The sequence below is a fragment of the Sminthopsis crassicaudata genome, chromosome 4, assembly GCF_048593235.1.
Source record: "Sminthopsis crassicaudata isolate SCR6 chromosome 4, ASM4859323v1, whole genome shotgun sequence".
Classification (NCBI taxonomy): Eukaryota; Metazoa; Chordata; class Mammalia; order Dasyuromorphia; family Dasyuridae; genus Sminthopsis; species Sminthopsis crassicaudata.
This window is the reverse complement of record NC_133620.1, coordinates 457,040,779-457,055,168: the sequence shown is the minus strand read 5'-3', so window position 1 is coordinate 457,055,168 and position 14,390 is coordinate 457,040,779. Positions and strand designations below refer to the sequence as shown.

At 42.3% G+C, this 14,390-nt stretch overlaps 1 protein-coding gene across 1 annotated transcript in view; it reads right to left on the bottom strand.

Annotated features, from left to right (window-relative positions):
• The window catches only part of SPECC1 (sperm antigen with calponin homology and coiled-coil domains 1), a 342,057-nt gene that overhangs the window by 91,735 nt on the left and 235,932 nt on the right, over positions 1 to 14,390 (bottom strand). Inside the window, 2 exon segments of the mRNA XM_074263920.1 lie at positions 9,014 to 9,114; positions 9,911 to 10,056. Coding sequence (XP_074120021.1) covers positions 9,014 to 9,114; positions 9,911 to 10,056 — 247 coding nt within the window.

Below are 14,390 nucleotides of genomic sequence, written 5' to 3'. Positions count from 1 at the left end.
TTGCTGTTGCCCTGTACGATCATCTCCTGGTTCTGCTCACGAAGTTTATTTTTATGAAGAGAATTTAGATTTCTTCTTTCAGAAAGGAAGAAGTCAAGGTGAGAAGTTGTGAAGAGTTAAAATGTGATCACAGAGAGATGGTGCCAAAAATATGAAAGAAAAAAAGCAATCATTGCTAAAGGATTGAAAAAGAAAACAGGTATCGTGTGCCATGGCCCTAAGGGAAGATGGTGACATAGTGGATAAAGCTCTGGACCTAGAATCAAGAAGATGTGAATTTAAATTCTGACTTGGACACTAGCTATCTGACTCTGGGCAAGTCATTTATGCTCTATTTGCCTCAGTTTTTTTCACCAATAATAATATTCAGGATTATCATGAGGACCCAGTGGGAGATCCTATGTAAAACTATATGCAAACCTTAATTTCTATATGAATTCTCTCCCAGGAGAACTCTTTCCCAAGACAATGTCAATTGATGCTTATTAAGGGCTTACTATGTGCTGGGCACTAGGGATACAAAAGGCAGAGCCTGCCTTCAAGGAGCTTACAGTCTAACATGCAAATAAATATGTACAAACTCAAGTCAGGATAAATTAGAAATAATTAAAGAGGAGGCCCTAGAAAGAAGGGGATTTGAGGAAGAGATGAGGGAAGAGAACTTCCTACCATTGAGGGTTGGGGGTGGGGAATCCCTGAAGGTAGCTGGAGTAAAGAGATGAAGCATTGGGAAGAACAACATGGAAACCAGTGGCTGGACTGAAAAATATACAGGGCACTTTATGGTGTAGGAAAACTGGGAAAAAATGTTTAAAAAAATAGTAATAAAAGTAAAAAAGAGTAAAAAAAGAATAAATTAAAGTAAAACAAAAAAAATCTTCAAGGAAGCAAAGAGAAGATGGGCAGCTCAATGTGTATTATTTATTAGGCTTTCTTGAAATAGAAATTTATTGCTTTATATTTTGAATCCTTTCTTATGTTCTGCTGCACAGATGACAATGATTTTTTTTTCTTATTTTGCATTTAAATTTCAAATTTTTTTAAATGTTAAAATAAAAACCCTGGAAAAATGGCTAGGGACTGGGTTAGGGATAGTCAAACACAGAACTGTATATTTGATCCAGAAGCAATAGGGAACTATTGTAACTTCTTGGGGATGGTATGTGTAATAATAACTGGACCCTCACTTTCGGAAGATCACTTGGGCAGCCAAGTGGTAGATCGATCTCAGGGAGGAAAACCTGAGTCAGGTAGATTCACCGGAAGGTGCTGTAAGAATTCATGTGAGGGTTTTCACCAGGGTAATGGTGGCGTCAGTGGAGAGACAGGGACATAATCAGGAGATGTGACAAAGGCCAATTCACTAGGCCTTAGCAACAGATTGGATGGAAGGAGTGAGAGAGAAAGAAAATCCATCCTTCTACTTAAGAAAAGTTATCCAGACCTGTCTCCTTTCTTTGTAGAGACATACACCCATGGGTGAGAAATACTGAATCAGACTCAGTTGATGGGTTGGTTAGTTTTGAGGAAGTAACTTTTCCCTCCTTTATAAAATTGTTAGAGAGGAGAGACAAAGAAGGGGACAGATAGGGAAATAATGGTGACATGAAAACTAAAGATATATTTTTTTTAATTAAAAAAAAAAAAAAAAAGGGAAAAGTCAGACACAAAGAATTCAGGCCTAACCACGTACTGGACTTTGAATGACTTCCTGTCCATTTTCCTTTTCCTATTGTTAAAACAAATGTCAAAAATAGCTCCGTGGAGACCTCTCCGCCTTTTATACGCCCTCACCTTCTGAACAGTGAGTGGGTCACAGCTGAACACGAATGGCTTTTGCTGCCAAGATGCCCCCGCTGTGCTCGGGGGGCTGCAGGCTCCCTGCCAGCCCTCGGAGCTGGCTGACCAGTCTGACTTCTGCGTGGCTTGGGCATCTGCTTCTTCTCATTATTTTTCCCCATTCTCTTTCCTGAGTCTGCATTGGGAATACCATCTTCTGTGACCCTGAAATCTGCTTGGCTGGGAAGTACCATGAATGGAGAGCATCAGGCCTATGATGTATACCCCTTCAGACCTTGAGTAAATCACTTCTCTTTTCTGGGACTCACTTTCATCATCTGTGAAATGAGTGGGTTGCACAAGTTGACCTAGAAGTCCCTTCTGTAATCTTTTGAACTTCCTACTCAGCCACCGGGCTAAGGAGGGAAGATGGAAGGTCACCAGCCCCCTCTAGTAATGATTGGATGAGCAGGATGTTGCTATCTGCTAAATTATTGCTGTTTGTGCTTCATGACACCAGCAAGGCGATGTCTTGATTTACATGTGAGTGGGACCGAAGTGAGGGAGGGCTGTACAAAGTCACCAGCCTCACTCACTGCTCTGGAGTCATCTGGCTCCAGTGCAAGATGCAGCTCAGGATGACTGGAGGATGCCGTGGGAGACCTTGGCCTTAAGCTGAAGTCTTGCCCAGCTTGCAGTTTGAGGCAATCCCCTATCAATGATTAAGGCTAGGGAAGAAATGAAGCAAAAAAAAAATGGTCTCTTACCTAACCTTCCCTCCCCAAAATCAATGGGGAGGGGAAGATCCTCCGGGTTTTTGGCCAGAACAGAAACAATTGTCATTTACACTCAGAGATGACAAAACCCTAACAATGGCTAACTGAGGCTTGGGTTGGGGCCCAATTTTTACCCAGCAGTAAGAGTCAGAGTGATTTTGGTGAAGGCTAGTTAAGTTTGAATCCCAGTAGCTTTATAAATGCTTGTTTCCAGATCTGTATTTCAGGAGATTTGTATTCCTTGTAAGGTCTTGCCCAAGGCTCAGTTTGTCTAAGGGAACACCCATTCAGTGATTTAGGTTGGATATGAAATAAAATTATGTTTGCCTATTCAAAAAAAAAAAAAAAATTGAATTTGTGAGAAAAAATTCCTCAGTGTTTCTGGCCAGGACAGAAACAATTGCTATTTACACTCACTTTAAGCCATCAAAACCTAAACAGTGATCAACAGAGGTTTGATCTGGGACTTATTACTGGCCAATCAGTGAGAGCCAGACCTATTTGGGTTAAGGCTAGTCAAGTAGCGCCATCTGAATCCAATTGAGCTTTATTACAAAGCCTAGTTTAACAGAACTCTATTTCAAGAACTTTATATTCCTTTCAGAAGAATATCCACATGTGGAAGAAGGAAGAGAGGAAGAAAGGAAAATAAGAAGGAAGGAAAGAAGGAAAGGAGGAAGGAAGGAAGGAAAGAAAAGAGCTGTGTTGTGTTGCCCAAATAGAAGTGGCCAGCTACTACTGATGGGAACTCTGGACTAGCTTGGGGGCTGGACCAGCTTATTCTCAGGAATTGCTAAAATGAGCCCATCCTGCTTCTTTATCAACCATGATCAGGTCAGTTTCCCAGACTGTCCTGTTTGCAAAGAATGATGGGAAGCTGGAGTCCATTGTTAATCCCTCCATCCTGTCTCCAAGCTTTGAGACAACCTTGAAGGGAACTCAGTTTTCCCAGTTTTCCCCTCAACTTCTTGATACACATCCTTGTCACTCCGTAGGTCCCGTCTGTATTTCCTCCTCTTCCCTAAGATCTTAAAAGCAAGTTGCTCACTCTGTATGACTCTGCCTTGCCTAGCTATAGTGGTTTGAGCTTGTGAACCACCCATGTAATAAAACAGCAAATTTCTGTTATTTGTGATGGGTACATGATTGTTTCATGTTGTGAAGCAAATATCCATTATACTATTTTTATAACATTATTTTACAATTATGCTTTCCTAAATCTATTTCATACTAAGACTTCTGATACCTTTATGACACATCACTACTATTCACGGATTATTGTTTGTCCTTTGTTGTTGGAGAGGATAATTCCAAAGATCTTGGGGAAGAAGTTATCTCTAGATGGCTCTTAACTGGGACAAAAGAACCTCGCTTTCTTCTATTACATCGAGAATTTCTGAAAAACTCTATTTTTCCACCATCAATTTTTTTCTTTCCCCACAACCACAGGAATCTGAATTTTAGGCTAGTAGCAAGCACCTCTGGAATTTTAATTTCTGAAAAGGCTTATAGTATAAAACCGGAATCCAGAGACAAATGAGAGTTGGGAGGCCATCTGAGGTAATGGATACTTCCCAGCCTGTTTCTATTTCTAGAGGGTCAAGTCATGTCTCTGAGCCTGTTCCCTTATCTGTAAAATGGAGGTAACACACCTATCTCCCAGAGCTACTGTGAATCTCTGAGAGGTAAAAGATGGCCACATAAATGTCAGCTTCTCCCTGACTCCCACCCAATGCCTGGACCACACTCCTTCCCTAGCTGACCTCTTAGAATCTCTAGTACCATCACTTCCCAGGGTCTTTTCTGAAAACATTTGGCTTCTATTCCCTATAGGCTTGATCATATATGTTGTCTCCTCCATTAGAATGGGGGCAGGGTCTATTTGATTTTGCTTTGGAACCCCAATATCCAGCAGAGTGCCTGGCACGTGGCAAGTACTAATAATAAATGCTGACTGAGTGATGGCATCGCTATTTCTAAATTCCATCTGCTCATGACTCTAGAGCGTGTGTCTTTTTGTCAATCAATGAATGAATGTCAAAAAGCATCTGTTGGATATTCACAATGTACCAGATACTAGGTACTAAACACTAAGAATAAAGAGGCAAAAAAAATCAAATAGTTCCTCACTTTAAGAAGCTCAATCCTAAAAAGGAGACAAAAATGGACTAACAGAGGATCATCTTGTCATGTGGGCTAGTAAAAATGATCATGTTTGATCCAACCTGAAACCATCTCACTATCTTTCTGCTCTACAGGAGTAGTAGTGGTGGTGGTAATAATGGTGGTAGTATTATTATTAGTAGTAGTAATAGTAGGGGTAATATTGGGAGAAGTAATGGTAGTAGTAGTAGTAGGGGTAAGTAGTAATAATAATAGTAGTGATAGTAATATTAGTAGTAGTGGTGGTGGTGGTGGTGGTGGTGGTATTAGGAGTAGTAATAGTAGTAATGGTGGGTTAGTAGTAGAAATAGTAGGAGTAATAGTACCAGTATATATTGGTAGTGGTAATGGTAGTAGTAGTAGTAGTAGTAGTAGTAGTAGTAGTAGTGGGAGTAACAGTAGTAGTATTTAGTAGTAGTAGAAGTAGTAGTAGTAATTATAATAGTGATAGTAGTAGTAGTAGCAGTAATAGTGGGAGTAACAGTAGTAGTATTTAGTAGTAGTAGTAGGGATAAGTAGTAGTAATTATAATAGTGATAGTAGTAGTAGTAGCAGCATCCACCACCACCCTCCACTATTACTTTTGTTGTTGTTCAGTCATTCTTCATGATCTTACCCAGGGTTTTCTTGGCAAAAATACTGGAGAAATTGGCCATTTCCTTCTCCAAATCATTTAAAAGATAAGGAAACTGAATTAAATGATTTGCTCAGAGTCACACAGCTAATAAATGCTTGAAGCTAGACTTGAATTCAGGTCTTCCTGACTATGTCTGGAGCTCTATCCACTGTACCCTTTATTGCTGCTGCTGCTGCTATCACTGACATAGCACCAGGCTTTTTTCAAAGAACTTTACAAAAGTCCTCTCATTTTTTCCTTCTCAACAACCCTGTTAGATGTTATTTTTAGCCCTATGTTGCAGATGAGAAAGTGGAAGCTGAGAGAGCTTAAGTGACTTGCTTGTTTTGAGTCAGCAGCTGTTAAGTTCCGGAGGTGGGACCCAAATTCTCATCTCCCTGATGCTAACACTCCAACCCATCACCATTTCCAAATTAGCTCCTCTGTGGCCACTATCCTCACATCTCCCTGCTTGCCCACCTCCACCCAACCTTGAACTCTGCCCTTGGAACCACTGTGGGCCCCATTGGGGACCCTTTACTTTCCTTTACATCATTTCCAAACCAAGCAGCTTTGTGATTCTCTCTCTACCCACCCCCTTGCCAGCTTCCCTTCATGAGTCGTCCTTTCTCTATTAACATGTAGCCTCCTTGAGGGCAGAAATTATTTTTGTCTTTCTTTGACTCCCCAAGCTCTTAGCACGGCGCTCATTGTTCAGTTAAAGTTAAAGCTTTATCCCTGCCTGTGTCTCTAACAATCCTAAATCATCTCAAAACAGACCAGACCAGTTAGCTTCACTGGCCTGAGGTTTTACTGCAGGTAAGGAGGGGCAAGGGACATGGCTGTCACCTGAGAAATGACCTTTTATATCAATTAATCCAAAGGCTTCACTTCTTGAGAAAGTAACTTGCTTCCCCTTCTCATTTATTTGAATGTGGGCTTACCTTGCCCCCTGGGGCCCCCAAATTCTCTGCTTCCAGCCTCATCCTCTCTGAGAGAAACCACAAGCCACAGGAAGGCTCCACTACCTCAGCTCCTCCGAAAAGGTCAAATGACTTTTTTCTAGGCGGAGACACAGGCAAATGAAGCCTCTTGTCACCACTGCCATGGGTAGCAACTCACACAAAGCAGGGATCAGTGTGGCCTCTGAGAGATGCGCCATGGCTGGCAGAAAGCAGGTGGGCTGGCATGCTAGTCTCCCGTCTAGGCTGCCCTGTGCCTTCAGAATCGCCGGCATCCTTCAGAATGCAGCTGACGCCATCTTTTCCTACGCAGCATCTTCCCTGCCCCTCCTGGCTGCTGCAGCCTCCTCCCTAGCCATGGCTACTATATAAATAAATAAATATATATATATATATATATATATATATATATATATATATATATATATATATATATATATATATATAAAATTTTCTAAATATATGTTAGTTTCTCCCAGTAGAAAACCAGCCCCTTGGGGGCAGGGGACAAGGGATCTGTTTTAATCTGTGCAGGCATATAGACTGAAAACTAGATAGTGCTTTAGAGATCCAGTCCAGAGCCCTTATTTTACTAATAAGGAAGTGAATTGATTCTCCTAGCTGGTTAAGTATCAGAAGCAGGTTGTCCCGAGTCTAACACTAACCATTGGGATACCTCTTATAGGCTTTTACTGAATTGAACTGAATTGGCTTCAAGGGCTGCCTCAGACACTTGCCAACTGTGGGACCCCGGACCACGTGTCTCAGTCCCTCAGACAACTGTCTAAGACAAGTGTTACTGACTTGGAGTTCAGGGAGCACCCAGAGCCTGTGCCTGGATTTCAGGAGGTGAGCTTGGACTGGGGGAGGAGAGGAGAACTACCTCTTTATTTTCATTAACCTTTGATTTCCTAATGCATTTCATTTTTCTTTATGTACTTCAGTTTATGGATTTAAAAACTTTATTCTGAGAAAGAGTCCAGGCTGACAGAGGGTCCAGGATACACAAAGAAAAGGGTAAGAATCCCTGTTCTAAGAGTATACATTACATGTGAGTGGGAGTTCTTTATTTCACTGAATAATTCTTCATTCCACCAAATAGTTCTTTATTCCAGTGAAATCAAAGGTCACCCTGTGACAGGGTGAGAAGTGGGCAGGCCTGGGCAGAGTAGATGCTTAATAATTGCTAACATTGTCATTAGGCATAGTGTCTTCCCAGTAAGTTTTACAAAGTTGAAATATATTACTTAAGGTAACAAAGCCTCTCATTCCAAGGCTTTTAAACAAACAATCACAATGGCTAATTATTTAATTTGTGTCTGCATTTACAAAAGGACAGACAAAACTAAGTTTTACTTCCTAATACCAAAAGGCAATAGTATTTCCTAGAGGCCATTAATGATACAGAAGATAATAGTCCTAATAATATTAGTCCAGAGCTAGATCAGTGGGCTGAATGTTATTATAAGGATCTTAAAAGCATAATCCTAGAACTTCCAGAAACTAATACCATCGAAATCACAGGAAAGTGGCTCATGGTATAAGTTATCTCCAAAGTTAGGTCGGCTTTGGCCCAGAAATGTCCATTTCTAATCTAAAAAGTATTAGGCTAATTGGTAAATGTTTATTTGGTCTATAGCTACCAAGTGGGTCCTATAGTAGGTTGGCAAAACCTCAATGTCCCTCCAGTCAGTTTTTGAAGATACATTCTCATTTTATTTGATCACTTTTTAAAAAGTCAGATTTTTGGTTTATTAGAACATAGGTCAGTTTCACTATGAATTTCCAGTATCCTTTAGCTTTATTGTCTATTTCTAACAAGTCAATTTCATCGTCTATCTCTAACATCTTTCAGTTTCCAAGTACATTTCCAACATCTATCAGTTTCCAAGTACATTTCCAACATCGGTCAGTTCCACTGTCCATTTCCAATATCCTTCAGTTTCATTGTTCATTTCTAGCAAGTCAGTTTCAGCATCCATTTCCAGTATCCTTCAGTTTCATTGTTCATTTCTAGCAAGTCAGTTTCAGCATCCATTTCCAATATCCTTCAGTTTCATTGTTCATTTCTAGCAAGTCAGTTTCAGCATCCATTTTCAACATTCAGTTTTATCATCACTTCTACCTCACATTGCAATTTCTATTTAAGGGGATGCCTAGAAGCAGCCAGCATGAGTGGATAGACCTGGAGTTTAAATCCGGTCTCAGACTTCTTCTAGCTAGTTAAGTGATCCTTAGTTCACCCTCAGTTTTCCTATCTGTAAAATAGGGACAATAACACCCATTTCCCAGAGCTGTCATGAGGATAAATGAAATAGTATCAAATCCTTTGCAAACCTCAAAATGTTAGGGAGCACTAGCTCTTATTCTAGGACTACTTTAGAAACAACACAGAAAAATGATCTGACAGTCTTGGAATTTTCTTTTCTCTCTGAGCAGTGAGAAAGAAAGATTCCCAACAAGATCCTGAGAAGTTCACAGCTGTCCCTGTGGGACCCTGACAGGGCAACACAGACTTAATGGTTTATGTCAGTTTCATTAAAAATGTATTTTTCCCTCCCCCAGCTTAGTTTGATGTTTCTTCGAAAACAAACAGATCCGTTTTCATCCCCCCTTGGTGGCCGGGGGGAATGCAAGAGGACAACGCCCTGACTCAGCTACACCTGTGACTCCCTCCTGCCCGTCCTCCCTCTGTTCCAGAAGGCTCCTTCTCTTACCTGGATGGGGGAGACAGCAGCTGCCGGTGCTGTTCTCACGGGAATTCCACTGAGGGGGCTTCGGGGGGTCTTGTGCACAGAGACGCTCTGCCCAGAGCCACCTGCAGAGAAAGGGCTGATCAAAGTCTGGGCTGAGCTACCTAGCCAGGGAATCATTTCCAGGGCAGGCTTCACTCGGTGGGCACAGACCCTGGGTTGTGGGCTGGAACTCGCTGAGATTGGACACATTGCTAGTAAAAGTCAGGGTCAGATTGTGAAGCCCGGACTCCAGAGCTAGCCCGATCTCCCACAGCGCCCGTCTCCCTACGAAGGCCGGCTGACTCTGTCAAGGGCCAACATCAGAATATTAACTTGGGGATCCCAGAAGGCCTGGTCAGTGATGGGGGGTGGGGGCCTGGTTTAACCTGGGACAGGGCAAGGGTTACCAGGCAGAGAAAAAGGGTGGGCTAACCAGGCCTCAGTGGCAGGAAAGGGAGCAAGGCCGGGAACTACAAGGAGGGAATGGTTATGACCCAAACCATTTTAGTCTATTCTTTTCCCCACTTGCAAGATAGAAATCAGATTGTTCCCAGATGGAAGGGACCGTGGAGATCATCTTGTCTGACACCCTAATTTTACAGAGAGGGAACAGACCATCAAGATGAAGCGACTCTTAGCATAGGGTCACAGAACCAGCTGGGGGCAGCGTCAAGACTCATTTCCCTGGCTTGGACAAGCAGTCCTTCCCCACATCTCTAGGCCGACTCTCCATGTGGTCCAGCCTTGCCGTCTTTTGGGGGAGATAATCGGGCTGCAGACGCCAGGAGAATTCATTCCATTTGGACAATGGATGTTTTGGTTTGTGTCTGGACACAGGGCGGAGGGGGAAGGGAAGCAAGGCGGCCAAACGATCCATACCTGAGCATCCCAAGTCAAAGGACTTGATCAGCGACTTAACGGTAGCGGCCGACTCGGAAGGGGTGGGGGAAGCTCTGCTCACACAGACCCCTTGCCAGCGGCTGGGGGCATCCATTTCTGAGGAATCTGGCTCATCACTTACAGGCCTGTGAGGGAAAGGCAGAACAAGATGAGTGAGGAGAGGCCCAGGGGTGGGAGGTGGACGTTTCTGAGAGAGACAAAGAAATACAGATGAAAAAATAAGCAGAACTGGGGGTGGGGGGGGGGAATTTCAAGTCATTTCTTCTCTCTGCCAGTTGGACCTACTGCGTTAGGAGATTATTTTGGGGGCCTATTATCTGCTTATAAATAAGAGAGCATTTCTCTTGAGAAGTTTCTTGCGCTGGGCCCAAAATAGCGATTCTATGTATAGATCTGGCCAGCTGTGTCCACCACAATAGTGCTAGACTAAACAAGCCCGTGGGAGGATGCTCTAGGTCTCCAGGTGAGGACGGTTTCCTGCCTTACTGCAAGCTTCCTGGTACCTTAGCACCAACTGCAGCGGTCAGCATTACCCAGTCCTAGAAGGTCAGGAGCTGGGAGAGACCTTGGGGATCATCTCATCCAGCTTAACTTTTCAGGGGAGGGCTCCCTTAAGGTCTCACCGCTGAGCTGTGGCAGACCCAGAGTCCTGGGCTGTGTCATGGCACGGAGATAGCAGGATGTGAAATAAAAGCCCAAAGGGAGAGCCTCCTGCTTGCTTATGTCAATAAATGCTGTTAACTTTGAACGATCTCCTAATAATCTTATCTCCAATGATCCTAACAGCTCCCAAGCTTTAGTGATTTAATTTGTCAGTCCTTACTTCCCTAGCCTTCTGTCTCTTGAATAACTGAACTGGGCACAGAGCTCTCCAAACAATAAAAAAGCAGTCTATCCTAACTCAAATATAGTCCTAATACAAAACCCCAGATTTAAAATACCTCCATCCCTTGCCCTCCAACCCCCCCCCAGCTCTTTCTATATTCAATCTATTTAGCCCACCAAGCAGTTAACTAGTTAACTAGCTATCCAGAAAAAAGAACCAGAGAATGTTGGATCTGGAAGGGATCTTAATAGGGAACTGCTAGGTCAACCCCTCACCCAGCATACACCAATTCCCTCTCATTTTAGTGATGAGAAAACTATGTCCAGAGAAATGGGCAAATGGCTTGACCAAGATCATACTGCTGAGTAGTAGCAGAAACAAGCATTCAAATCTCCCTACTCTATGTGGAATGTTCTTTTTTATTATACCAACTTCTCTCTCTGTTGTCTCTTTCTGGCTCTGAGTCTTTCTATTTCTGCCTCTTTTTCTGTTTGTCTCTCTCTCTTTCTGGTAACTCTCTAATGAACAAGTATGTATTAAGTGCCTATTATAGCCCAGGTGGGCAACTAGAGCACCAGGTCTGAAATCAGGAAGACCTGAGTTCAAATCTGGCTTTAAACACTTCCTAGTGTGTGATCCTGAGCAAATCACTTCACCCTGTTTTCTCATCTGTAAAATGAGCTGGAAAAGAAAATGACAAACCACTCCAGTATCTCTGGAAACCCCAAATAGGGTCGTGAAAAGTCAGGCACAAGTGTTGGACTGAACAACAACAACAACAAAATATCACAGGCTAAGCTCTGAGGAGATAAAAAAGGCAAAAGATAGTCCGGTCTGCAGGGAGATCTGCAAGGATCTAATGAGAGACTATGTACAAACAAGATGGATGCAAGACAAGTTGGGCTATCTCCGAGGGAAGGTTAAGATTAAGAAGGATTGGGGATGGGGCAGCTAAGGGGTGCTATAGTGGATAGAGCACCAGCTCTGAAGTTCAAATGTGGACTCAGACACTTAACACTTAACAGCTGTGTGTCCCTGGGCAAGTCACTTACCCTGAACTGCCTCAAAAAAAAAAAAATTGAGAAAAGCTTCTTGCAGAAAGTAGGAATTTAGCTGGGACTTGAAGGAAGCTAGGGGGTGTAAAAATGAGGAGGGAGGATGTGGGAACAATCAAAATGGAAATGTCTGGAGAGGGAGAGCCAGATGTGAGGAATGGGAGATGGCCAGTATTACTGGACCACAGTATCTATCTGGAAAGAAGGCATTTGCTTGTTAAAGTAAGAAGGATTTGGTTATAAAGGGCTTTAAAACTCAACGGAATCAATTTTATATTTGGTCCTGGCAATATTAGGGCATTGCTAGGGTTTACTGAGTAGGGGTGACATGGTCAGAGCTGAGCTTTGGAAAGGTCAATCTGACAGCGGAAGAGATTGGGAGAGAAGCCAACCAGCAGCCTAGGGTAATGCAGTCCAGGGTGAGGTGACGAGGACCCGTACCATGTACCAATAACAATAATAATGAATATTAAAATTGCTCCTTAAAGTTTTCTAAAGCTCTAAATGTCTAGTAACTCACAGAATCTCATGATGACCTTGGGAGGCTGGCACTCTAGGAGTTATCATCCCCACTGGCCCAACATAATATAAACAGCTCCTACATTTTTGAGGCTCGATTTGAACACAGACCCTGACTTCAGCTCTAATACCTTATCCCCTCAGAAATGAAAGGACTGATCTCAGGGTCCTCTCTCCCTTCAGCAAAAGGACTTGCATGAAGATGGGGAGGAAGGCAACCAGAGCAAGTCAGTCACCAATGCAAGGGGGAGGGGGGGAAGGGTTGGGGGGAAGAGAGAGAGAGATGACTCATGTTTCTATTCCTGACAATATCCAGGGAGGTCTTTAATGGAACTGGCTACTTGTCTTTAACTAATTCACTTAGGGTACTTTTGTGCCGTTTTGAAATGCAGGCCATCCCTGGAAGGCAGATGGTTTTTGGAAATCCATCTTAATTCCATTTTCCAGTAATCCAATAAGAAGTAAATTCGGAGTGTATCCACCCCCACACACACATCTCCGATTCTGATGACTTAGTCGAATCTCCTCAATTATCCAAAATTTGCTATTTGTCTTTGGCTCCCAAGTGCCCGGACACAATCCCTTGCCCAGAGCAAGCTTACTAAATATTTGTTCAATCAGTGAATGAATAAGATCTTCCATTGTTTAGTACAATAACAATAACAACAACAACAAAAGAAATCACTTAGATTTAATTTATAATACCAAAGCTAATGTAATTCCTTCCCATGAAATTAGATAAAATCAAAACTGCTGTTCTTGATATCCAGCAGGAATATTTTAGTCTACTCGTTGAAAGACATTCCAATAAGACCATCGGAAAAAGATGGGTTTATTTTTTGGGCATTAGTGGGAAGAGTTTCTATAAATGATTTAGCAAACACATCTTTTTTAAATCAGTCCTTTGTTTGGGGTAGGGAACTCCTCACAAGGAACTTCCTCTCTCCAGACAGTTAGGCTGCTTCTCTATAACTTAGGGAACTGTTAGAGAAACTAACTGTATCTCAGAGAAGATTTGAATCCAGACCTTCTTAACAAGGCTGGCTCTCCAACCCTTACACCACACTGTCTCCTTAGATACATTATACGGTATTTGAAATAAAGTATCCCCCAAATTATTCCTTCCGTCGCATATCACCATTCCCCAAGGGAGTCAAGCAAAGATTTAGCATCATGGAACCTCAGAATGAGTATCAGAACTGGAGGGGACCTTTAAGAGATCCAGTCCAACCTTCCCAACATATTCTTTCAGAGGGCCAGGTTGAGAACTTAGGCCTAATGGAATTAAGATAAACCAAAACTGAAATGAATAAGTACAGAAAAAAAGAAAGCTTAACAAAAAGATTTAAGAATATAAGTGGCTTTTTCTGATTCTCAGAATTAGAAGCTAACAGAACTGGAAGAGATCTCAGAAGCCATCTAATTAAACTTGGACCAGAATTCCTCTGGTGACATCTTGGACAAATGGCTGTGCAGCTCTGGCTTGAAGGCTTCCTGTTAGAGGGACCCTGATAGGCATGGGGAAGGGGAGCTGCCCTTCCACCCTGGGAAAACCAGGGGATTTCTCCTGACATTTTAAGCTCTGTTCTACCCACCTCTTGTCTTAAAAAAGTAAACCTCTCAAAATTGTTTGATACTCTGTCAAGAGACGCAGATATTCTTTACCCATTCAGCATCCCAATCCTACTTTTGAATTTTAACTAAAACACAATGTTTTTTTAAATTAACACATGATATTCTCTGGGGGTCTCTTTTTCCCCCCAAAATGAATTAAGCACAAAATCAGTGATTTCTTTACCGCTTTCTGCTTACACCGTTTTATTTTGGGCTCTCAGCATCTAGTACATAGTAAGTGCTTAATAAATGCTTGCTGATTCTTATTCTCACAAGCAACTGCTTCTGTTCCCCTTACAATTAGCTTCCATCTGAAAACTGTAAGTTTGTCCTACAACTTTCCACAAGAGTCCAGGCATTTGATCTAGGATAAGGCAAAAGTCATCCACAAATTAATGAGAGAAGAAGCAATCATCTGTGAGAGAAAACTGAGATTAGGTGAGAG